The sequence below is a fragment of the Thermobia domestica genome, chromosome 8 (assembly GCF_964235325.1).
Source record: "Thermobia domestica chromosome 8, izTheDome1.hap1.1, whole genome shotgun sequence".
Taxonomy (NCBI): Eukaryota; Metazoa; Arthropoda; class Insecta; order Zygentoma; family Lepismatidae; genus Thermobia; species Thermobia domestica.
In genome coordinates, this window is record NC_137461.1 from 33,230,524 (window position 1) to 33,258,407 (window position 27,884).

At 34.3% G+C, this 27,884-nt stretch overlaps 1 protein-coding gene across 1 annotated transcript in view; it reads left to right on the plus strand.

Moving 5' to 3' along the window:
- The window catches only part of LOC145692080 (uncharacterized), a 165,067-nt gene extending 139,077 nt beyond the window's left edge, over nt 1-25,990 (plus strand). Inside the window, exons 12-14 of the mRNA XM_081767372.1 lie at nt 4,162-4,233; nt 8,598-8,627; nt 25,917-25,990. Of these exons, the coding sequence (XP_081623498.1) occupies nt 4,162-4,233; nt 8,598-8,627; nt 25,917-25,990 (176 nt within the window). The remainder of the gene's footprint in view (nt 1-4,161; nt 4,234-8,597; nt 8,628-25,916) is intronic.
- The last annotated feature ends 1,894 nt before the right edge of the window (nt 25,991-27,884 follow it).

A 27,884-nucleotide genomic window follows, 5' to 3' on the forward strand; every position in this document is an offset into this window, starting at 1 on the left:
AAGGTCGTTTAAAGAATCTGAAAATTTTAATGGCTCAGACAATTTTCAGTACGATGTAGGAACTAGTGGAACAATTTTTCATGAATCGAAAAATTGTCTGTCCTGTACAGTGATGAAAATTTTCCGATTCATAAAAATATACTCCACTTATTCCTACATCGTTGTTTAGTCGAGATGTGAGGTGGAAAATTTTCTTATATATTTTTCCGGAAAATTTTCCGTTCTTAACAAATATCAGTGCTTAAGTAACAATTCGTCAATATACATAAAATTGATTGAATTCATTTATAGAAATGTTAAATAGTGAAAGATCGTTTAAAGAATCTGAAAATTTTCATGGCTTAGATAATTTTCAGTACTATGTAGGAACAAGTGGAACAATTTTTCAGGTTTTCCATGCCAAAGGCGCGTATACTAAGCGCTTAGTAACGTAGGAGCTCGAAGGAGCTTAGAACGAAGAGAGAGAGAGAGAGAGAAACACTGTAAAATTTTATTTCCCAACTTGGAATAGAAAATTTTCCGGTTCCCGAAAGCTAATTGGAAAATTATAATTTGTTGCTGTTTAACTTTCCTCTACTGAAATTCAATTTTGTAGCTCTATGTGCAGTTAAATATAATGGAAAATTTTCCACCTAACATCACTATACATAATATTCAAAATTGTCAGGCCTATGAAAAGTGTTTTCCACTTGTTTCTACATCGTGATGAAAATTTTCCGATTCACAAAAAAAGTTGCTTTACTTCTTGCTTCAAAATGATGAAAACTTTCCGACTCATAAAAAGTTCTTCAATTTTTCCACATAAGGCAGAAAATATTTCGATTCGTGAAAAATTGTTTAACTTGTTCCTACATAGTACTGAAAATTGTCTGAGCCATGAAAAGTTTCAGATTCTTTAAACGATCCTTCACTTTTTACATTTCTATACATGAATTCAATCAATTTCATGATTGCTGAGGAATTGTTACTTGATTACTGATATTTTCTTAGAACGGAAAATTTTCCGGAAAAATATAGCGGAAAAATTTTCCGAAATGGAAAATTTTCCGCGGAAAATTTTCCACCTCACATCAGTATTTGTAGGGCCCGCGGTGGCTCAATGGTAGAGCGTTCACCTCTCGTGCATGGGGTCCCGGGTTCAAACCCTGCTCCCGCCAAAGTGAACTTTATGATGGACAAACATCGTGTGCGTGGGTTTCCTCGGGGTTCTCCCACTTTCTTCATTCCACCATTTCATTCATTTCCCATAATCACCGTCTCCTTTAGCCTAACCGGCATAAACGTGAGACGTAAAACTAAAAAATTTCATTTCATTTTCTTTTCTGTCGTTTTTGTCATTTTCTACTTAAACCAACAAAGATTAAACATTGTACTCATACAAAAGTAGGTCACAATCAGTATATATATATATATATATATATATATATATATATATATATATATATATATATATATACTGCAGCTGGAAGTTGTCAAATGATCATCATCCTTAAAGACTCCAACAATGTCCGACCAGTCCAGCAGTGGTGCTAGCAATTGAGAGGGTAGACAAAGAACATCCAAATGAAAGGACGACCAAATAAAACAAGAAACGAAGCTACCTCCGCAACCATACCCTATTCTCCAAGTATTCGATAGCTACAACACTGAGAGCTGCTGTTCTATCCCGTCACGATCATCTGTTATCTCCGATAACAGCAAAACTTACACCTTTAGTCGAAGCGGCATTTTATATGTTGATTGACCTATTACATGTTTCTTTGTTATCTCGTTTTTATTTCTAATTAGAGCCTGTCTATTTCACCTGTGCCCTCGGAAACTATGCAAACTATACTTCGGCCCCACCCCCGCCGCCCTCTGACGGAGGAATCCCTCCTTTTGCGTAGCGAAAACAAGTGAATGACCTCAGCTATGTTGCCAATTTGTCATTCAGTCTTTTGGTCTTGACGAGGGATGATCGTAGGCTACCTAGAATGGCTAACAAAACAGAGCACAGTGAAGCCCGTGAAATAATTCATTGTGGCAACGCTTCCGCATTAAACAATTGAAAGATCTCGGTCGCAGCAACTTGTCCCTTCTCTTTTGAAGGAGGTACCGGAAATCACATATTGACAGCAGCGCTAGCAAGGGCATAGTTCAAATAGAAAGGATCTAGTGTATGTGTTCATTGTTGGTGCCACTAAGGCTGATTGATAAATTTGTAATCCAATGTCCTGTTTCAGCACCGAGACCATATGAGACATAGGCCTACAGTTAGATTCCACACGGAATTTAACAGACGAACGCATCTGCTAACATATATACTCGCAAGAGAGTTCTCTTGTCACCTAGGAATATCCTATGAGGAATTACCAGTATATTCATAATTCTGCACTGGCTTCTGTTGTAATACCATAATTAATTAAATACATTCACAATATTCATTAAACATACAGTAAGTGATAGAGAATTGATTATTTTTGTTAATTGAGTATGGATGACTAATAAAAGTTTATTATTCAATATCACATGAATGATATTATAACTTATTCTTTGGAGGAAATCACAGTTTATTTGGGATAACTAACAATTTCTGAGAGGACAGATGATATATATATCTGAGGTTTTTCCGGCTAAACCGAGAAACATTATAGTCCTACCTACAATTCGGCTCAAACCTCCTTACGTTTAAAGTGTGTCCTCCTTTTCACAATATTCAATGCAAGTTGGGCAACGTTATTTAATAGCTTCCTTCCTGGATTAACCTTTAAACGTCGGCCACGGATTTTTAACGAAATCGTAGACTCTCGCGTTAGGGGCCGTAGTGACCCCCCGTAATTATCACAGATTCATCGTTGGAAAGCTTAAGAATCGCAGATTCCAGCGAGGTAATACTTGTACAATCCCCTCTTTATTCGGGCAAAAAGAAGAAGAAGAAAGTGAAAAGATCCGGAAAAATATGAAAAAGTAGAATTTGGGAGGCCCTGGCAACCCTCAAAATCACCTTACGCTGACAAAGTGGAGCTCATTTGTACGCGATATGCAAAAATGGTAATTAATTGCTTCAACACAATCAGAACCAAATTCCTAATAAAACGCCAAGTATATTATTTTCGAAGGGCAGTTCCAGACCTTCGTGTTGCTATCCCAGCTGACGTCCCAAATTATCACAGAGCCATGATTCATACATCGTTGGATCACAGATTCCAAAGAAGTAACACATGTGCAATTCCCGCTTTATTCGTAGAAGAAGAAAGAGAAAAATCCGCAAAAAAATATATGAAAAAATAGAATTTGGAAAAAATAAAATATGACTAAAAAAATTGGTCAACTTGGCCCCTCCCCTATTCCACACACACAACTAACAAGTACTTTTGCAGTGTATTGGCGTGTAGTGTACTACTTCATTGTTTTGCATGCCAATTTTTATGACCTTATTCCCAAAGGAGGAGGGAGGATGCCTCTCAAAAGAAACATTAAAAAAACAAAAAAGACACGAATTTTAACCTCCCTTCCCTCCGCCGTGGTATCCCTCCACATACATAAAATGCATATATTCTTGGAAAGCTTCATACTTCGGAAACACATTGACATCAAATTTATCTTCGTGCCTTAATTAGGGGCCGAGCTATGGAGATTTAAAGCCATGACGCAGGGTTACGTCAATAGGCATTTAAAGGTTAAGATACAAAAATTTCAAAGGTATGTCCTTATGATAAGTTACTATAGCGTTAATAAAGGTATAAGAGAAAAAAAATTGTTTTTACAATATCATATTTTCTCGCGTTATTATTTCAAGTTATGCTTGCACATGAAAGGGAGCGAAAACCGACACCATCACACATGCACAACATTGGCTTTCGCCAGATGTCAAGGGGTTTGGGCCAGACTTTAGAACAGATTTTTAGTAGTGGCAATTTCGTATGAACCTTTTCTGTTTTTATCGTTACTGACAATGTCGTTCAAATACTATATCGTCATTTTTTATATCAGAATAATGTATATGAATACGTATGCTCCGTGCATCCTGGTTCCTTTGAGTTACAACAGACGCTACAAATACTAGCATTGCATTTTCTTTGGGGTAAGAAAATTAGCTTAGATAATTACACTAAATGACTTGTATTTTAAATATTTTAAACATCTGCATATTTTAAATACCACTACTTTTAACATTTGCAGGAATTAATAAAACAATCTGGGAATATTTGTGGAGAACAACTCCTAGTTATAAGCCTTTCACTAAACGACCAAGTAAGTATATATAACATACAAGAATTGTAAAGAAAATTAAACATGTTTCCAGTACTAATGTATACTTCTTTATTACGTAGCTTAAATCCACTCAATTAGTGATTTTAAACAGAAATGTGGAATGAAATTTAGTCAGAAAAATCATAAGAAATCACAACTATTTACAGACAACTTTCTATAATTGGTTTAACTTTAAATGGGATACATTCCATTGCTGGTATGATATGATTAAATATGTTTCAACTCTAAAATTTCAACATTTCCAACAAGACAGCACGACGATTTTTACTTAAAATCACAAGTGTAACAAACAGCGTTCCACTTCGTTGACAATTTGGTAATACATTTTGCATAGGATAAGATTTAACCCTATCTTTCAATTTAATGGATGTTTTATTGAATTTTCAAAAGAAGCCTCGTAACAGATTATAGTTTATAAACTAAATGGCAATTTCGATTGGTTTTATATTACGATTCCAGGAATAAATTGTAAGTGTCCGTACTACATTCAGCATAGATGTAATTTTCTTGGAAAATATTATTAATTTCTGATTGTATAGGGTGGCCAGAAAATCTCTTTACACTTGAACTAAATGCTTGAAATAATGTGAGATTTTAAGATATTTAAAATTTGAACCTCTGATCCTGATACGTGATATGGCAGCAGTGCTCCTCACGTAAATTACCACATGATTGCCGCGTAACTGCCACGCGGTTACCCGCGGAGGGAGGGAATGAAGTCAATGCGTTGACCAAATTCATTGTCTCGCCTATCTGCGTTTGGTGAATAACAATGGCAGATATCAGTGATTTCACTTTGAGGAGCGTAGTGGCCAGGAGGGTACGCAGGGGGTGGGTCCTGGGAGTCCCGACTCGCCCCCCCCCCGAAATCCCGACTTTTTTGTAAATGTAGTCTACTTTTAGGGGCAATTTTAGAAATGTTTATATAATTTAGCCTCAAATTGTATTTGGAATCCCCCCGAAATGCTTTAGACCCCTCCCGAAATAAATTCCTGCGTACGTCCCTGGTAGTGGCGAGTGTGTGAGTCCAGATGCACAGAAGCACAACAACGAAAATATGCAGCAGGTAGTGGATAGCGTTCGTGAACTATTCGGTAGGGAGCTACGAAGTCGTCAGACTTTGATCGCGAAGGAGAAGAAAGGTTTTTGTCTGGGAAATGATTTAGATGCCCTTCGTTTTGATCGCCCATCAATCCGAAAGGAAGCATGTGCAGAAGTTAGTGCGTCAGTGATGCTTTCAGCCTCCAAACAGACAAGAAAATGTTGCAAACATTACGCAAGGAGCATGAACTTGGAATTCCAAGTAACACAATGCAGCTCCACGTGGAATTGTAAACAGTTCAATTCTAAAAAGACTTTCTGGCCACTCTTTGAGGTAATTCTCCTCATTTTCTGACTAATGTTTAAAGGAAATTAACGATATTGCTACAGTATATTATTATACGTAACCTCATGTTATTTTTCTGTTCAATCTTCTTTCACTGCTATGGCCTTATGCCACATTGAAACAAGGACATACAGAGGCCCTGCATCAGCTAACGAGTTCTATCTTCAAATATATATTTATAGCTCTAAGCAGAATCTTATTTTCTTCAAATTAAAACTGCATATTGCATTCTTCATTGCCTCCACTCCCCAAACAAAAATAGATAAAAATGGAAAGGGACCAGATAGAACCATATGGAAGATATGGGAGTACAGTGGATCATAATGTGCCAGATTGCATTATTGGTTTTAAGGTTCGTGTGTGGTTTTGCATTGGCATGCAAAAATAGTGGATTTCGCATTTCTGTCTGTTCACAGTCTCTTGTCTGTCAGAACTTACTGTTTCCCTTTGGGCCGAAACATTGACCAGAACAATCCCAAATACATTGGTGTGCAAACAAGGACGAAAATAAGTTATACATGCTGTATCATTTTCACAAGATTGGTAAAACTTGAATCATAAGTAGACACTAGTACTACAGTATGGTACAGGAAAATATAGCAAGAAATAGAAAAAGAAAAGTGACAATTTTATGCAGAAGCAATAGCTTACACTGAAATCATTGTGAGTCCCTCATGCAGTAAACGTCACCAACACCTAGTGGACCACTTGCGGATAAATCTCGATCGTCAATACAGCAGCGCGTCGAAGGATTGCCGCTAGTATGCCACTGGCAGCAGGGTTTCGTCGAGTCGAAACAGATATCTAGAGTCGGTGTGTTGAAGTTACTACCATGTAGCAGCGAGGTCCGCGCTTCTTCGATTCGTTGCTGAGAATCGCGGAGGGACCAACACAAACTATTGCCAATCATGTGCATGCTGTTATTATTATATACCGAGTCCATTATAGAAGTAATGCCCATTTTCTGAGAAAAATTGATTTATTGATCGAACCTGTACAAATGCTTAAAATATTTCTAAATACTCTCCCCTGCATCAATACACTTGCAAAGACATGTCTGCAAGGCCTGGAATTCAACTTAAAAGTCATCGACGGGAATATCTTGTGTAACGTGTTTTTAGATGATTTCCACAGTCTCCCAATGCTATCGTTTCAGCTTACTCTCGATTTGGGAAAACAAAAAAGTTGCACGGAGCCAAATTGAGACTGTAAAGGGGATAGGGGACCACCTGGGCTTAGCTCCGGACCAGAAAATTCGTAACGATGAAGGACATGTGGCTGGGGGTATTGTCATGGTTGCAGATCCTCGGTCACTATGCCATATACCGCAAATGTGGACATGTGTAGGGTATCAGCAATTTGCTGGATGCTCGATCCACGGTCAGAACGCAAAACATCGCGCACACGATCCACGTTTTTGTCGGTTCTGGCGGATGTTGGTCGTCCAGAACGGCGTTCGTCGTCAAAAAGTTGATGATGACAACTACTGGATGATCCTTGGTTCATCCAAACGTGCTAAAAGATGCCTGTCCATAATATCCAAACGTACTCGATGAGATTTTGTCGGGGGAACGAACAGGCCAGTTCATTCGCCGAATATCCTCTAGTTCCAAGAGCTGTGACATCTTCGCTGTTCAGAGCCCTGGTGGCCCAATGGTAAAGCCTTCATATCTAGTGCATGGGGTATCCGGTACGATTCCAGCTTGCGCCAGTGATGAGGTAAATTAGCAACAGTATCGTAATAAGGTTGACCGGTGAGTGTACGGCGTTCAGACGTTTGGAGGTCAGTATGTCCATGCAACATTATTTCTTACCGCAGAACGCCATCCCACTCCTTTCAGGTCCAGTCTTAATGTTCTTAACACCACCGCAAACGGTACCACGAACGTAGGGTGACAACGGCACATAACGTAATAACCGTCGGGCAAATACATCACTCTCGTGAAGTTAATGTGTTTGCAATTGTACACGTTGTATAATTTCGGTCCCTTCTTACCTGTTTTACAATGTAGAGGTCGTCCTCTGTGCCAGGCCGTACAGTGTGCCAGTTATTTAAAAATGTCCAATTAGATAATGTACTTGATTGAAAGTTGAATTTTGTATTGTTCCTCTGTCTCTTGTGGTGTAATTGGGAATGCTAGCCACTGCACACTAAATATCAGAAATATCGACATCGTCCCGCTATTGGCCCGTTTTAGTAAGTTAAAAGGAAAGATCAGTGTTTCTAAATTTTTAAGACGCTGGCCTCTCAAATAAATTTTCTCTGACAGAGCAACTGAAAGAATATTTGAGTTACTCCTGTTCTTTTTTGCGGGATTCATACATACATACTGCTTCCAGAATGTTACTTCAAGTTTCTTGTAGTTTCATGTCCCCTAGACTAAACTTTGATGCAGATTAAGCTTGTTTTTTGAAACCTTCAGTATGACTTCAGGGTTAAGTTTTTACTTGAAATGTTGTTAGTCATGTGGGTGAATCCTTATTAAAGTGCTGCTTGTACTGCGATTTCACCTTAGTCGTTTTTTGTAACTTTCAGCATGACTTCAGATTGAAGTTTCTCTTTGAAGGGTTGGTCTCTTTTGTGCTATTGAAGCCGTATTAGAACTAAGTGCGTATGTTTAAACTCTATACAGTTATTTTTAAGTCTATAGTTAAATAGATTTATACATATTTCTGTTGTTCCAAATGATAAATGTCTGAGTCTGATGAAAACATACAATTTTGGCTTATATATACTTTTCTAAGAACGATGTCTCGAACTGGAATTCAACTTGGAAATTTTGTACTGAATGTACACGTGTTACTTATTTAACTGCATACAAAGGCCCATTAAAAAAATAATGCAAAAGATTAATAATGAAAGCTTCCTTCGTAAAATTAAAAAATATCGCTTTTCATGTAAAACTATTCAATTTAGACATGCTTTTATATCATTGACATAAATTTTTCTTTCTAGTGCGCCCCGAACAAGTAAAGCATATTAAAAGTAAGTATTTAATGTATAGTTTGAAGATCTTGTCAATGTATTGAAATACTCTTGTATTGTACTGTATTTTTGAATATTAAGTACCAGTCTTTAGATTAAGAGAAACGTTGGAAAGTTTATATGTATGTAAAAGTTCACAAATTGTTTTTTAGATTTGTAGTGAAAGTGAATTTGGGTTGCTTTTCGTGTAAGAACTATAGTCAGTTGTTTTAAAGCAAAAGCATTAAATTCTATAATATATGATTTTAATAAAATCTTCATGTTAACTCCAATATCTCTACAATTAAAACTGTTTCAGAAAATTCTAGTTTCTAGTAATGGTGGTTTCTAGAAAATGTTATGTTTAAAACAAATCTTAGTATTTTTAGTGGCAGTTTTCGTAAAGAAAAAAGAAAGGATGCAAAAATAATTTAATAAAGGCACCAGAAAAGCATTATTTCTCTCAATTATTCTCACAGCTGCTATTTTTAAAAAATAAGAATAACTTAATATAAAGCACATACTTCTCTTTAATATACAGGGTGTTTCAAAACAACACCAACTACGATTGGGAGCTGATTGCTGACACCAAGATAGAAGAAAAAGTATATACCAACCTTTGTGAAGAAATCCATCATTTTGGAGTTATAGGCTGCTGAAAACATAAAGAAAATAATTTTAAAGGTCTGTAGCTCCAATACTATGGACCTACCGTCGTCGAGTCAAGACTTCGCTTAGGAACTAACATGTGCGCTATCCAAAATTACATGTTTCGAGATTCTACGGTACTTCCGAAACAATTTTCATAAAGGTAGTTGGTGAGTATTTCAAATTATATGCCCGTAGCCAAACTCCCACTATAAAAACTGTTGCGGAAGTTCTGCGGAATTCTGAAACATGGATATTTGGAAGTAGGTTATGTATGTATGTTCTGCAGACAACTTTCCCCCTCCCAATATTTTTGATCAGCACACAGGAAAGCACAAAGCATTTACAGAAGCGTCCAACTAACTATACATAGCGCAAAGTATTTCCATAACTATAATGTTAAAGTGAGATCGCATAGGCTTTTATGACATTTAAAATCATAAAAACTTACAGCTAAAACTACACTACATTACACTACACTAAACTACACTACATTACACTACACTACACTACACTACACTACACTATACTTAATTATATTTTTACTTTATCTTATAATGACCCCAAGCTAATGTGTTTACACCATCTCTTAATATATATCTTTTATCATCTGAAGAATCTAATGCTAGCTTATGAACGGTTATACTATATACATCATGCTTATAACTTCTAATGAGGTTTATATCTTTATATGTTTTAACATTTTTAAATAAGCTTTCTTTACAATCATTAAACTGCAACTCCTTTGATATTACAGCTTTAGTTAATTCTTTATCCTTTTTCTTTTCTTTCTTTTCTACTTTAAAAGCATACATCTTCGCTCTTAACTTAATAAACTCCGTCATTATTTTACCCTTATTCTCATCTTTCATCTTACCTATTACTTTCTTGTTTATTAGTGGTAGTCCATATATGTTATTTTCTTCATATTCGCTCGTGTCAAATTGGTCAAATATTTCTACCATATCTTTGTAAAAGTCATCAGTCTCAATCTCATATATAAAGCTATCAGTATCCATGTAACATAAATCTATATTGTTTCCATATTTCGGTTTCATAGTGTTATAGTGAAAATCATACATTAAAAGTTTTGATAATTCTAATACACTCATACCAACAAAAATTGGCTTATTAAATATCAATCGCTCTTTTTTCATATGTACAGCACAAAAATTCTCTGTAAATATTGTTCTGTAATCAAAATTTGGTTTTGCAATTAATGTTTCTACTTTTTCAGGATCACATTCTAATTGTATGGGCTGTCTCTTTCGAATACTTTCCATTGTTTTTCCGAATACTGAGTTATTCATGAGCTTATAAAAATCCTTTTCAAACTCATTTTTAGCTTGCGTTCTCATATTTGTATTTAAATCAATGTATTTCTTTAACCAGTCTGATTGATTGAATTCTAATACTCTATGCACTTTCTTTAATTTTATTGCAAGCGACATATATAGTTTTAAGTTCCTGTAGTGAATTACATATATTTCCTTATTATAAAGTGTTGTTAGTAGTTTTGATTGGTTAGGTTCTGGTGGACACATGTTTTCTGGAGCTAGTGGTAAATCAGAATGTTTGTTGTGTAAATACCTCAGATATTCTAAATCTACTTCTAATATGTAACCAGTTTCTGAGTCATCTGAAATGTTCATTATATCTATGTAAGGTTTAACCCACTTAGTCTTTACAAGGCATGTATTGACTCATCGCCCATCCATATAAGTTATTTGCGTCTAGATATGCTAGGTATGATGAATACTCATCTTTATTATAATTTGCCAAGTATTTGTTGTTAGCTTTTACATATCTTTTACTACATTGTGAGATTCCTCCTCGTATACCCTTTTCTAGCATTAGTATTTTATCATAATCAGTTAACATTTCTAAGTTAATTTTAGTCATCTTTAACATTGCATCCCACGATAAGCCAGGTGCTGTATAATACCATGCAGGATCTAATCCATATGCCTTTAAACGCATATCTTTAAAGTTTTCAAATATATCTGCTAATTGAAGGACATCTGTTTTGTTATAATGTTCAGTTAAGTCCCTCACTAACTTCAGATTGAATTCTTTACAAACTCATACATGAAGCTTATGACGTTCAGGACTCATTTTTTCTCTTGTTAATCTGTTTGTAAATTTGTCTATAGATAATGGAACAGGTTCTTCTAATTTTTCAAATGAATCAACATAATCAAATGGATAATCACCTTTAGTATTAACTAGATCAAGTTTATCAATCGGGAAAAACTTTAATGTTTCTCGAAATTGTTCTGGCTTTAAATTGCTAGTTAACTCTGCTAAACTCTTTGACATAAATCTAAATGAATCAACAAATCTTAAATTTATTCCATCTTTTGGTCCTGCTTTTATATATTTTTCATATGTTATGTACCTTTCTTCATTATTTGCGATCAGTTTAATTTTGTGCGTATCATAACAAATTGAACAAATTTGTATCATAGCCAGTTAAGTTATGACGAAATACTGAAACAAAATTAGGATTTTTATAGTTTAAATTGCAATAACTGTGAGCTGCACCTCTAAGCTTTCCAGTTAAATGATCATGATTTCTTACTTTTGCTTTATTTTTATTTATCTTATACAAACATTTTCTTAATTCATATTTCCATTCTTTTATTTTTCACTCATATCATCTCTATCCTTGTAGAACCGTATTTTTCCCTTTAATATATTTAATTTTTTTTCAACGCCTGGTGGTAAGTCATTCAAGTTTTTCTCACATATATGGCAAGTATCCGAACTGTTATAAGCTTCTATTTCTTCCTCGGTAAGCGGATTCATATTAACTATCCTTTTATATATTTCCATAATTTCTATTGCTTCTTTTTCTAACATTTCAATAAATACTTTTGCAGCATCTGGACCTATATAACTAACAGGGGTTTTATAGTTTTCATTTGAATATTTGACATAGTAACAAAAACTCATTGGCTCATGCTTTTGATATTTTACTGTTTTGCTACAATTATGTTCTATTTTTAACTTACATAAGATACATTCAAAGTCAGCAATTATCACAAATGGAACTCTTAATGATCGATTATAGTTTTGAAACTCTATTTGATTGTCATATGATTTAGGAAGTTCTATTCTAATAGCCTCATGCTCTTTACAATATAGCTCATGGTTTTCCAACTGCTGCTCATTTCCAAAGTACCTTGTTAAACATCTATCACTAAAGTATAACTTCAAGGTATGTTTTCTCACTTGACTTCTTATTAATCGTGATATGTCTTTTATCCAGAAAAAATGATTATTATTTTGATCATCTTTTACATATAATATATTAAATGTTTCTCTTGCTTTGTTTTTGTGATTTGAAGTGGTTATGCATTATAGTTCTTGTCATAGCTGAAAACATTGATAGAAATATTACTTCTTCTTTCAAATTTTGGAATATCTTTTAATTGTACTGGAAATTCAATGTTATCACAATACTTCTTTTGCAACTTATTAACAAGCTGTTTATAATGCGAAGGTCTTTGATACTGAGAACATCTGTCTATAGGTTTTAAGTAACTTGCAATAGAGTATAAGAAACATTTATTGTCTTTATTTTTAATATTAATCACCGCTTTCTTATCTTTAATTGGTTTAGGAAGTTCAATACAGGAAGAAGCTCTTAATAGTACATATTTGTTTAATCTGATTTGTAAGTATTTAATTTGGTGTAATGTCCATCCTGATCCTCTACCTTCCAATTCTTCCATTTCTCTACGAAGTTTTTGTTTTGCATGAGATATATATTCTTGTTGATTCTAATATTCTCTCGTTTGATGTCTTGTATTTCTTTATCTTTTATATAATCACAAATGAAAACAAGGTTAACTTTAACAGGGTGAAATTTTAATTCTTCTTTGATTTTGCTAATAGCAACTCTTCCACTCGTATCTAAAAATTTTATTGGGTCTTTATATCCACCTGTATTTTCAACTTTAATAGTTTGTGAACGTTTTTTAAGTGCTGTTTCTTCTAATTCTACTTTTATAGGTATACGTGTTGGTTTTGGTTCTTCAATCACAGCATCTTCAAATGGAAATATCCTTTTTAAATGTTTGCTTTTTACTTTCGGTTCTTGTTGTTCTACCTTTGTATTTTGAAAAACGTCTTTGTTGTTTTTCTTGTTTAGTCTTCTTATAAATTGATCTTTTCTTAATATTCTGTAGTTTCGTATATTTGATTTCTTTGCTTCTTGTTTAAGCTGTGTTATATTAAAATCACTATAGTTATTAACATTGTAGAATGGTAATTGCATAAGATTGTCGTGATCAATATGTCTGTCAATAAGTTCTGCTTTTCTTAATCGGGAATAACCTTTTATTCTATTCTCTTTACATTGTCTTCTTAACTCTATTACAGTAAATCTATTATAATTACTCATCTTATTTATTATATAGAAAATCAGCGGTCACTCTTCAATTTTTTATCTTCACCAAAAATTTTTAATCATTTTCGTACTATTTTTATTTTCATTTGTTCTAATACAACACTTAACATTGTACACTCCTGCCATTGTCCACACATTACCCGTTGTATTGGAACATGGCTTTCATGGGAATAACCCATCAAAGTTACTATTGATCTAATGAAAACTAAATCATTTTTAACAATCAGCTGCATCAAAAACAGTTTTAATTCCGCTGTAATAGAAATCTAATCCATCATCATCATCTTCTCAAGGGTTAACGTTTATTATGGAGTGATGTCTTCTATATTCTTCTGCTAAATCACACCAAAGGTCAGAATTGTAATAATAATCTACACCTCCTAATAAATCATCAAGAAGCTCATCGTCTTCCTCTTCTTCCAACGAATCGGTAAGACCAAGTTCATCTTTATAATCTCTTTTAAACTCGTCCGATAAAGTTTGGCACTGTGATATTATATAGAAGGTTATTTTATCATCGTAATATCTCATAAAATCTTCTGATAAATTTTGATATATAGAGATAATTTTAAAGTTAATCTTGTTATCATATTTTCTCATAAATGTTTCGGTCAATTCACCTTCACAAATTTGATTCCATTGTTCTTTAGTTAAACTCTTTAAGACTCTATCAGATAGCATCATACCATTAGATTTTAATAAGTCATCCTCTAACTCCTTGCAGTTCTCTGTTGTTGATTTTTTAAATAAATGATCTAGCATGCCTAATGATTTACTAAAATTAATTTTGTCTTCAATATTTAAATAATTGCACACATTGTCAAATATAGGTTTAACGGTAAGTATCGATGCCATCCTCGTATTATAGAAAATAGGAAAAAATTAATCATTTTCATATCTAATACAACAGCTAATACTCATTATGACAAGAAAATTTCAATATCTATTAGTATATTATATTAAGACGGGGCTTTCATGGGAATAACCCATCAAAGTTACATATACACATTTTAAAACTGAATCATTTTTGTAAATTTACTCATCGTCATAATCATCACTATCATATTCGTATTTATCACTACTCAAATCAGGTGTTTATTGTTCTGTTATTAATAATTCTTTTCCCTTTAACTTTATTTGTTTCTCTATTAACAGAGCTTGCTTCTCTAGTAGTGTTGCTAAGAGTTTAAGATCATGATGAATTAGTTTAAGTCTATCATGTAATAAATCAAAATGTTTCTCCATATTTATTATATAGAAAACCAAAAATGAAATAAATTTTAAAAAATCTAAGAATAAAAACGAACAGGTGAATATGACTAGTGCTAAGGAAATATTATCTTACAAACCTATATTTGATTGTGTATGTAAACATTTAGATATTGGTGGCTATAATGATGAAAACAAAATAAATTTTAGCGTGTCCATAGGTATGTTAGATCATTTGTTCAAGAAAGCTACTAAAGAAAAGAACTCATATCTTATTCAAAACACTCTCTATGCAAACGTTATGAACTTGTCCGATGAGATGCTAGATTCGCTGACTGATGAACAATGGTTATCTATAGGTTATGATGATTATGAGGAGGAATATAACTATGATTATATTACAGAAGATTCCATACGCAAATATGAACAGAAAGTTAATTTGAGTGAAATATGTTCATGGAAAAAGTTATCAGAAGAGTTTATAAGAGAATAGGCTGATAAAGTTGATTGGGAGATTATTTCGGAAAATCACGACTTATCAGAAGACTTTATAAGAGAATTTGCAGATAGAGTTCATTGGAGAGAAGTATCGTTTAATCAAAACCTATCTGAAGAATTTATTAATGAGTTTATAGACAAAGTTGATTTTGATGCCATATCTTATGGAAGCAAACTCTCTGAAGTTTTTATACGAGAACATGCAGATAAACTTTCTTGGTGGCGCTTATGTGGGACCCAGCAATTATCAGAAAACCTTATAAGAGATTACGAAGATAAAGTAGATTGGGCAATGATTTCGATGTTTCAAAATTTAACAGAAGGATTTATTGCAGAGTTCAAAGATAGTGTTCATTGGCATAACATTTCAATTTATCAAGACCTCTCTGTAGAGTTTATATATTTATTTAGACATTTCGTAGATTGGAGAGTCATAAAAAGAAGATATCATAATAATTCTGATTTAGGTAGTATATTGAATTTAGCATTCGATGTTACAACAGATGGTTTGTTTAATGCTTAACTAATTACCGTTTATGGCTATTATACCATAAAAGTTGTAACCTTAATTATCAGATATTAACCGATCATATAAACAATCTATATCGTTAAACAATTCTTCTTCTGGTAGGGATGTCCAGAACTCATTACCCTTATCTTTACAAATATCTAACACAAAACTTATTGTCATTTGTCTCTTATACATAAAAACAAATCAATAACAAACCAATCTTCTCCATCTGCATTCTTTAGGTCTACATGACAACTATGCGAAATAACACAATCATATGTTTCTTTTACCTCATTTAGAAGGTTAATCGAGTTTGGGTCTTTGGTTTTAGACAATATAGTCACGTCTGGATATTTTTCTTGTAGACATTGTAATTTTGTTTTTATATTACACTCTTGAATTCTTCCAACCCAATATCTGTCACTCTCATAGCTCTTTACTTGTTCTCTTTTGTCTGTTTCGTACTTTTCTAATATCTTTTGTAGTTGAATAGGGGAAAGATTATTTTTAATAATAACTAGTTTGTGTACTTTCCCTGGATCTTCTGTATGTTCTGCAGCTATTGATTTTAATTTAGTTATTTCTTGTTCTTGTTCTTCATTTTGAATTCTCAATCTTTCCATTGTTTGTTCTATCTCTTCTACTCTTCTTTGCAACTCTTCTTGATCTTCTTGAATCTGTTTAAAGCTAGAAACGAAATAGTCTTCGATAATATTATAGCATTTGTCATAGAAGTCTTGTGATATCCATAAAGAAATAGCAAGAAATAATTTTCTATATACATATGTTCCTGAGGTAATTGATGTTGTTTCTTTGTCTCCTCCTTTTACTAGATATGTAGAGCAACAGCCGAAATTCCAGCGGTTAGTTTTCTCTATTATAATCAGTTTAAAATCGCCAAAAATACCATACCAGTAATTATCTTTAATCTGTTCCTAGCAAATATCATTTAAACTAAGAGAAATATCCATAGTACTCATATTTATTATAGAAAATCATTATTTTTAACTTTATTTCATTCATTATCCTTATCTCATTCAAACTAGCCTACCGCCTTTGATAATCTTAAAGTCATCCCCACGAATTCGATTCAATGACTTTATATATGAAATTAACTCTTTAGATTGTTTATTTTCTAACCATTTATAAAATTTCTACACCCGGAATTCTGGCACTGGAAATATACGCTATTAGTTCTTTTGTTGCTTTATTTTCTAACCAGTGATCAAACCTTTTAGGTCTATATAATACGTTAAATTTAGCTTCCTCTAATTGTAAGAAGCTAATTTTCTCATGCTTGTAACATATCTCATTCAAACTAATGTTTTATGGTTATTATTCCATAAAAGACAACATTTATATTTACATTACAACATTACTTTTATCTATCCAGCTATTATGTAAATCATCAAATCCTAGCCATTTAACGTATACTTTATCACCTTTCTTTCTCAACACTTTTCCACCAAGTATTGATCTTTGTGTTTCGTCTGTAATAGTTCTGGTTCGTAAAATCTACCTTGTACATCCTATTCTAAATCTTTAATTCTATACATAGGTGGATTAGATGGAATAACTTCGCTCATAACAAATACTTCTGTTGACCAATAAAGATCCTTTCTCAAATACTTCTGTTATCCTTTCTCAAATAATCCTTTTGATTTCCTTATACGAACATGATCACCTAATTTGTATTTGGGTTTAACACGCTTATAGTCTTTCTTATACACTTTTTCCAATATTGTTCGCTCATTTTCCTTGTTAACTTCTATAGGCTTTAAACCAATTGTTCTGTGTACTCTATTATTATATTCACTAACCAATGTTGGTAATATTTCTATCCATTTGTAATTCCTTTGTGTTGTAAACTTCTTCCACATGTTTTGTTTAAGTGTTCTATTAAATCTCTCAACAACAGAAGCTTTCTTAAAACTATAGGTTGAGTAATGAATAATCCTATTTTCCTCCATTAACTTCTTAAATTCTTTTTTATAAAACTCTTTACCTTGATCAGTTTGTAAGTTATTAGGTTTTCTCGCTCTTAATATGGATTCAAACGCTTCTGTAACATTCTTACCGCCCTTATCTTTAACAGGAACAGCAAACGCATATTTCGAAAACACATCTATAATCGTTAGCAGATACTTATAGCCTTTGTTTAATTTGGAAACACCTTTTAATACTCCACTATCCATTTCTACAAGATCAGCTTGCCAAAGATCATTGATACCTTTTATAACCACACTTAGTCTGTCAAAGTTTTTTCTAGATGGTTTGTAAATTTCTTCTATAATGTCTTCTCTAACACCTTTATGAGATGAGATCATTAAAGATGGATTAAAAATCAAATACACTGGTCTAAAAGATAATTATCCAACTGTTGAGTTCTGTACGTAAATTTCGAATGGGAAGCGGTTTTATGAATTTTTTCATAAAAACGAACATTTTCCTTATAACAAATAAGAAACAATGGAAAATTATTTGAATAAGAAAAATGACGTTGAAGCATTGAGATTCCTTCGCATAGATGAGTTAGAAAAAGGTAAACCGTACGAGATAAAATTATGGAAATTGATTCAAACACAACGTTATGGTCAAAGAGTTTTAGTACATTTAGATGAGAAGTATAAGACGTTATTACCACAAAGGTATAATGATGATACTGAGCAAGTGTTGAAAGACATGAAAAAATATAAGCTGTTTGTTAAGTATCAAGGTTTGAAAGATTTAGATAATGGTTATAAAATACATCAGTTTTACTTTAGAAATGAATCCAAAAAATAACAAAAATGATTTTTAAAAATTTTCTAAAGTAAAAAATGGAGTGGTTAGTATGGACCCCCAAAAGAAGTTTATACTTACTAATAATTTCAATGTAATTGTGAAAAATGTGCAAACCGAAGTCCAAATAGTTTTTCATATTAATGGTTGTTTATTCAGCTTAAACTATGACCAATGGACTGAGTTTAAGAAATCATTGTTTCCTATAGAGAACGAAGTTAACAGAAGATTCCATTATCAGTATCCAAACTTGTAATATTAAGTATGTCTAAGTGTATAAGTGTTTTTATGGTTACAAAACTATAAAAACTGAGATCTTTAGACATACACATAAAAACAATGTTATTCGATTTTTTAAAGTTCTATACATAAATAAGAGATTTATTTGAGTTTTGTAATAATATCCTTAGAGTTATACTATCCTCAATACATTCAAAAAATTGCCAATTTATGTTTCTATTGGTTGTCGTTTAAATTTTGAAAATCAGTTAATAAACAACGGAGCTATAGCGATTTGAAAATTTCGGGAATTTTTTACAGGTTTACCTTTGAGTTTTCGGTGAAATGTTATTCTTTAAAGAAGTCTTAGAATTTTATGTAGATTATGCTAGTATTTTTTTATTTTTCAAAAGTGACAAAAATTAGTAAAGTTATTAAAAATTAAAATAGTATCCTTAAAGGTAGGAAACCACTTAAACACTCAAAAATTGCGGATTTATTTCCCTACCGGATGTCGTTTCAATTTTGAAAATCGGTTAATAAACAACGGAGCTATAGCGATTCTAAAAATAGCATCCCTTCAATACACCACTGATGACAGGGTTGCTTATTGTGTTAAAAAATTATCATGTTTATCTTATTTGGTCGTAATTCATTGGTAATAGTTTCAAGGCTTAATTCGTAATTTTATCAATTCTGGAAAAACATGTTAAAAATAATTAGTTTCCAACCCTGTTTCTATTTAAGCTTTAAGAATATTGACTTTAGCTGACATCTGGTGGGGGTTTCTATAATCAGTTTCTCTTTCACGCAGCTAAACCTAGCATTCGCAGTCAAAGTTGTCCGCTCAAAAATTTTCTGTGCTGACGGTCGTGATTCTATTTTAAGCAGAAAGACACTCCGCCAGAGAAAAGTGGAGGAGATAAGTTTTCTCAAACTAACCAGGAAGAAAAGCGTGAGATACATCTGGTAGAGGTCCAAAAGCTGCTAAAAAAGGAGAAACATATTGCAACTGCTGTAAGACTGTAGGCGTTTATGTGAGTCATGCATATGGAAGAAACATTGATATATCTATATATGTATGTTGGCGTGAGAAGGAAAAAGAAACTGGATTGTTAATCACGCCTCAAAAAAGAAAAGAAAGAGAATGATCATAAATCTCATGTACATTTATGTCATTGCTTCTCTCAACTGAATGCATGTGTGTGCGTGTGTGCAATGAGAGCTAGAGTGTATATACATATATACCTGTAACAGCTGTATGCAATATACTAAACTTTAAGCTTTTATAATTCAGTTATTTCTGAACCGATTTGCACCAAACAAAAACTATTTTTTCAACCAAAGACAGCACTATAAGTTATAAGTTTTAGATGTAAGTTTTTATGATTTTAAATACTATAAAAAGCCTATTCAATCTCACTTTAACATTGTAGTTATGGAAATACTTTGCGCTATGTATAGTTAGTTGGACCCTTCTGTAAAATGCTTTGTGCTTTCCTGTGTGCTGGTCAAAAAATATTGGGAGGGTGAAAGTTGTCTGCAGAACATACATACATACCATACTTTTGTATAGGACACATACTAGTTTCTAAGTGAAGTCTTGACCCGATTTCGGTAGGTTCTATAGTATTGAAGATATGAACCTTTAAAGGTCATTTTTTTATGTTTTCGGCAGTCTATAACTCCCAAGTAACAGATTTCTGCATTCCGGTTGGTATATACTTTTTGTTTTATTTGGTGTCAGGAATCACTTCCCAATCGTTGTCGCTGTTGTTTTGCAACACCATGTATATTATAGACTGCATGCCTTAGGGAGTTAAATATAATGTTGTAGTACTGTAAGAATATTAAATATCTCGTAATGTAAACGCTTATCTACTTGAAGATAAAATGTTTTTGTGAATGCTTCTTTCCATATCTACTGACTATTGGAACAAACTAAGTATTCATTCGGAATGGCATCTCTGTAGATGTTTAAAATTCGACCATATTAGAATTCTGTTCCAAATATTTGGTGGAAGCCATTGTGTATTTGTAAGCAATAAGTACAAAAATAGTCTGCTCACAAATCATGAATTTTCTTTCACCCAAGAAGCTTCGGAAATTGCTTTGGAAATTGCACATGGATAGTTTGGATTCAGAGAAAACTAACAAACTGCTTGATTTTGTGAAAACTCTTGCACAAGGAATAGCTCCCTTAATCCAGATTATTCTCCGATTGTTTGAAGTATTCAACGTGACCTTTCGAGTTTACGCTGAACTCGTCAACCGTGATCGTGAAAACGCAAACACGTGTAAGAAAAACTACGATTAATTTCATTCTAAGACTACAGTGGGAAAACGTTAAAAAGCGTTGTGATACAGGGCGTTCAGTAGCTTTCTATCCGTAGCTATGCTGCTCTGTAAGTGTACCTATTGCACCATATTACGAAGGTCATCCAGAAAGTAAAGAATTGTTGGCGTGGTTAAATGAAAACAAAAAATGTCAGCACAAAACTCTATTTACAAAGTCACAGGACCTTACTCTACTTCTCTATGTAATCGCCATAGTTATCAAGATACGCCATAGTTACAACGTGGGACTAGTTTTTCAATGCCGATGTTATACTCATTTGCCGCCAAAGATTTGAGACATGCTGTCATTGCTTAATTGAGTTCCTCATCGTTTGCGAACTGTTTTCTACTATTTTCCTGTGAAAAAGATTCGTGTAACGTGCTTAAAGTGAAACGTCGGTTTTCCTAAATTTTTTCTTTGACTTTTCCTTCAGTTCTTCCATAACAATTAATGGCCTTCAACTCCGATCATCTTCATGAACGTTGGTCCTTCCTTAATTAAACATAATACACAATTTCCTTACTGATGGCTCGTTCATGGCACTATCAGCATAAACATTCTTTATCTGCATGGAAAATTCAATAGGCTTAAATTTTGCGCGTTCAGAAAAAGAATGGTACTCCGTACTTTACATTTGGCAGGATTCTCGTTTGTCGGCGCCATTTTAGATCGCTGCAAAAACAAGTAGCGTATCCGCACAGTATTGACACTTGAATCACATTGAGGTAAAGGAAAGAGCTAACTGCTCCGCACGTTATCGTTTTTAACTTTCTGAATGGCCTTCGTATACTGGTCTTTCTACACACTACTAACAAGGAGGGTGTCCGAAGTGTGAATCTCAAATTTAAAAAAATGTTTGTGCAGATCGTTACGGGGGCTCATAGAATAAAGATCGGCACAATAAATTTCGGCGGAACCCCATATTTGGGTGGGGCAGTGCACCATTTGCCATTTTCGGCTTTCGTAGTAAAAATAAGCCTTTTGATTTGAAAATTGACTTCTTGTTGTCGACAATCATTATCATTCGTCTTCATTTGCGTAAAGATACTTCAATTGTTGGTCAGGGATCCCTGTGTTTGAGGGGATCCCCAGTGGCGGATTTAGAAGGTAAAAACTGGGGGAAGCCGACTCCAGGCTATGATCTATATCATGACTTTATTATAAACTTTCAAGAATATATAAATAATAGCTTCAATTATTTTTGTCACTAAAAAAATGGGGATCCGCCACGGGCTAGATCCACCACTACAGGTCCCACTCACAAGTGTGATACATGTTACCCCTTCATTTTGACGAGCTGAATTCAAACGTCATTAATTTTTTTTTTTTTTTTTTTTTTTTTTTTTTTTTTTTTTTTTTTGAGGAGCACATGTGCGACACAGGTTTCTACGTAGTTTCTGGGATGCTAAATCACAAGTTGAAAGATAACTGAAGCGCTTGAAATAGAACTGAAGGGCTGAAGTTTGGCAGAATTCCTGCTTACGTTATGTATTGTATGTTTTACAGAAATGAAACTGCTCGGAAAAGTGTTCCGCGCAATGACTTATAAAGCACCAACTACGTTTCTGGAGTGCTATATCTTCGCACTCATCACATATTATAGTGTAATTTAAGGAAAATGAAAAACTCACTGGATTAACAAACTCTGTCGGCTTCGCATCTACATATCCGGATTTATACCAATATATTTGAACACATCATGGTACCTTGGCGATGATACTTGTTCATAAACTAGTGATTGCAATTTTATAATGTTGTTACGTTGTTGAAGTTGTATATCAATTTGGTGTAAAATTACGAAATCTCTTATTTTCCGTACAAAACTCTTCCATATTCTAAAGCCCCAAATATCGAATGGTTGTACAGCCCAAGTTGTTTCCGGTGGAATCTGTTTACATAATGTTTTTTCATCCAGAATGTGTTGCTGCATCTCTTTCTCGTTAAAAGATGATCATGAATCTAGGAGCAAGACACTTTTGTCTCCTATGTTAGGAACCAAAACGTCACGGATCCACTCCTCCAAATGCAGCTTACCCATCTTTCCAGATTTTGATGCAGAAACCTTAACATTTGAGGACTGGAATAAAGTTTTCTTGACCTGTGCTCGAAATTTTCCCTTCAGTTCTGGGAATACAATCTATAATTGCCCAACTATTTTTCCACTGGCAGACATAAGGGGTATTATTGTATAGCTATGAGATAAGGCATTTTTGGATTCTGCAGAAGCTTCTACTTTTTTTGACATTGTATGCCTAACATACAGACGGTGATCAGAAAAATGGAAACACCTGAACGAAATTGCAACTTACAAGATTAATATGGTGTCAGGCCACTTTTCGCCTTCAGAACAGCCTTGGTGCGACGTGGGATGGAGGCATAGAGGTCGTGAATGGTAACAAGTGGAATTTCACACCATTCCTCGTGCAGGGCATCGTCCAGTTCTGTGAGAGAGGATGGAGGTGGAAATTGTCACCGGAGTCGTGTTTCCAAGACCGACCACAGATGTTCAATTATGTTGAGATCTGGAGATTGGGCGGGCCAGGGGAGGTGTTGAACTTCATCCCGATGTTCCTCAAACCACGATGCATCAACGCCAGCTGTGTGAATGGTGCATTATCATCCTGGAAGATGGCGTCATTGTCCGGGAACAACATCCGGACCATAGGATGCAAGTGGTCTCCTAAAATTGCGACATAATCGTTGGCAGTGATTCGTCCGCTAAGTGTGACCACAGGACCCAATGAAAGCCATGATATGGCGGCCCACAGCATCACCGAGCCGCCGCCATGTTTCACAGTTGGGCGGAGACACTGCAGATCATAAGCTTCTTTGGGCGTTCTCCACACATAAACACTGCCCGTGGTTGAGAATAGGGTGAAGGATGACTCATCCGATCATATCACACGTTTCCAGTCCTCAACGGTCCAAGTTGCACGGTCGCGGCACCATTTGCGGCGTGCGAAAGCGTTATGGTCCCTGATGAGCGGTTTGGCCCGTTCAACACGACCCTGTAAGTTCATGTCATGTAATTCGCGGCGGACTGTAATTGTCGAAAGAGGGTGGGGGAGGTGCTGATTGAATTCCTCCGTCACTTGCTCCGCAGTGATACGACGGTTCTGCGTGACAATGCGCTTTAATACCCGGCGTGACCAATGAGTTCTTCCGCCCACTGTTCCGCTTCCCCGATGTGGTTTTTCCGTGTGTTGTGTAGGCCATCATCACCTTCAACACAGTAGCCACTGCCGTCACACTCACTCCACATAACCGCGAACCAACAATTTGCCCTTTTTGAAAATCTGAGAGGTCTCCCATTTTACACTACCTCCGTCTGCTGCAGCCACTGGACACTGCTGTTCCACTGCGCCTGATGTAGTATGGAGACCGACCTAACACACCACCACCAGCGGCCCGGCTCTGCGGGCGCCACGACACCACTGCCAACCCATACATCTGACGTGTTGCCAACTACTGGTGTTTTCATTTTTCTGATCACCATCTGTACAATTATAGTGCAAAACCACTTTGATCGGAATTGTAAGTATTGTCTATATCGAATTCCGGTAACGTATCCCTGACTTCTAACTGGAAAGATATGGCCGAAGTTTCTATTTGTTCTGAAGTGTCAACGTCTACTCGCTACACGAATTTTGTTATTTCTCGCAACACAATATTATGTTTCCTTTTAAAACGGGTGCATCAACTTTTAGAACCCTTAAAGTTTTTAAGATTAATTTCTTTCGTTTTTCAATTGCCCATTTCCGAACATCCATGTAATGTACAGACATGAAATCTCTTTTGGCTGCAATTCATACAGTATGTACTGATTCTGCCAAACTTCTATTTCAAGCCCTTCAGTTGTCTTTCAACTTGTGATTCAGCATCCCAGAAACTAGGTAGAGACCTGTGTCGCACATGTGCTCCACAAAGAACTTTTAATGACGTATTTGAATTCAGCTCGACAAAATGAAAGGGGAACATATATCACACTTGTGACGCGGACTCCCGCATACACAGGGATCCCTGACCAACAATTGAAGTATCTTCACGCAAACGAAGACGAATGATAAAGATTGTCGACAACAAGAAGTCAATTTTCAAATCAAAAGGCCTATTTTTACTAGGAAAACCGAAAATGGCAAATGGTGCACTGCCCCACCCAAATATGGGGTTCCGCCGAAATTTATTGTGCCGATCTTTATTCTATGAGCCCCCGTAACGATCTGCACAAACATTTTTGAAATCTGAGATTTACACTTCGGACACCCTCCTTGTAAGTATGATTTTACCCGTAGTTCTTATTCTTCCTTGTAGTTTTCGGAACATTCTAGTTGATAAGTTATACGAAGCGAAAAGCTCGGAACATTCTACTCGAAACGTTGTGTTGAACATTTCAAAGGACTTTATGATAAGTACTGATTCTTTTCCTGTAATTTTTTTGAAGAAACGTTCATATCTTTTAAAAATCAAGGCTGCTCTCTACTCCATATTTAAATAATATTCATTTTAAGTTTCAAGTTTGGTATGTCCAGAGAGATATATTACTATTGGTAAGATTTTTACATTGAGAAAAGAGCTTTATACTCTATGCAGTATTTCCTGTAGTAATAAGAGAAACAAGAAATATTTTAATGCTATGCTTCTTTTTCATGATATTTTAAAACATTAATTAATGTTTGAGTGTTTCTTTAACAGTGATAAAATATTTATACAAACTCTTCAAGTCCCATGGTGAGTACTATCATTCTTTTATTGTATACTGCACTTAAATCTTATGTACATCTCTTAAATAATTAATATGTTTCTTACCAAAGTATATAAAAACCAGAGTTGACGCATTTATTGAAAATAAAGTTAGGCGTAACAGTTTCAATAAGTTAAAGTTATCTTCATCAAACGTTACTTGGAAGGGCTTTTGGCTTATTTATTGAAGTTAAAATTAGGCGTAACAGTTTCAATAAGTTAAAGTTATCTTCATCAAACGTTACTTGGAAGGGCTTTTGGCTTATTTATTGAAGTTAAAATTAGGCGTAACAGTTTCAATAAGTTAAAGTTATCTTCATCAAACGTTACTTGGAAGGGCTTTTGGCTTATTTATTGAAGTTAAAATTAGGCGTAACAGTTTCAATAAGTTAAAGTTATCTTCATCAAACGTTACTTGGAAGGGCTTTTGGCTTATTTATTGAAGTTAAAATTAGGCGTAACAGTTTCAATAAGTTAAAGTTATCTTCATCAAACGTTACTTGGAAGGGCTTTTGGCTTATTTATTGAAGTTAAAATAAGGCGTAACTGTTTCAATAACTTAACACTAGAAGGACGGAACCGGTCAATTTGACCGGTGAGCTTTGTTTAACATTTAATAAGTAGCGTACGTTTTAATTTTGAGGACCCATATTTAATTACTTTTAACGCACCTAGGTAGTTTAACATTTCTCTTAAAGATAAAAGTGTATTTAAAAAAATTAACGAATTATAAGCATTTTTACCTTAAAGGACTGCTGCCGGTCATTATGACAAGTGACATTTTTCTTGCGTCTTATGTGTGTAAAGCCGCGACATGAAGTTTCTATAGCTATTGATTATTTGTAGGATAAGCATAATGCAGTATTAACCTATAAACACACCCTACTGAATTAACTTAAGAGCTTAAACTAAAAAAGAAAGAAAGAAGAAGAAGGAAAGACGTCACCTGACCGGTGACAGTCCTTCTAGGTAGTTCACTACTGCCATTTTCTCGTAATTTCCACTGCAGTTTATGTCAATTTTTCTTTGAATTTCATTATATATTATATAAAACCTGTTGGGGCTTCCATTGAAAAAAATCATAGAGATAAAAAATATTATATATGTTTACTTGCATCTGTAAGTATAGTTTCAATGCATTTTGTATTTATAGTGTATTCTTTACTTTGATCAGTTTTTCTTTAATTAAATGCAATTTCTATAGCCATTGATTATTTGTAAGATAAGCATAATGCAGTATTGACCTATAAAGACACCGTACTGAATTAACTTAAGAGGTTAAAATGAAAAGAAAAGACGTCATCGGTCAAAATGACCGGTAACAGTCCTTCTAGGTAATTCACTACTGCCAGTCCTGCTAGTGTTCAAGTTATCTTCATCAAATGTTACTTGGAAGAGCTCTTGGCTCATTTATTGAAACTAAAGTAAGGCGTAACAGTTTCAATAACTTAACATTATCTTCATCAAACATTACTTGAAAGAGCTCTGGGCTTATTTATTCAAATTAAAATAAGGCTTAACAGTTTCAATAACTTAACATTATCTTATGAAACGTTACCTGGAAGGGGATCAAGGACATTTTATAACAAGGAACTGCACAATGTATACATTTTATATAACTTTGCTATGATGATTAAGTCTAGGGGCCTCAGTGGGCAGATCATGAAGAAATGTGAAACAGTAGGAGCTCGTTCCAAATGTTAACTAGAAACAATTAGAAAATTACCATTAGGAAGACCTAAGTGCAGATGGGAGGACAATATTAAGATGATTCTCACAGAAACAGAATACAAAGTACAAGCTGAATCCAGTTGGCTAAGGACAGAAGTTAATGGAGAGCTCTTGTGAATGAGTCATTGAATCTCCGGATTCCATAGCCCATATAATTAGTTAGTTAGTTATAGATGCAGGCAAATAATA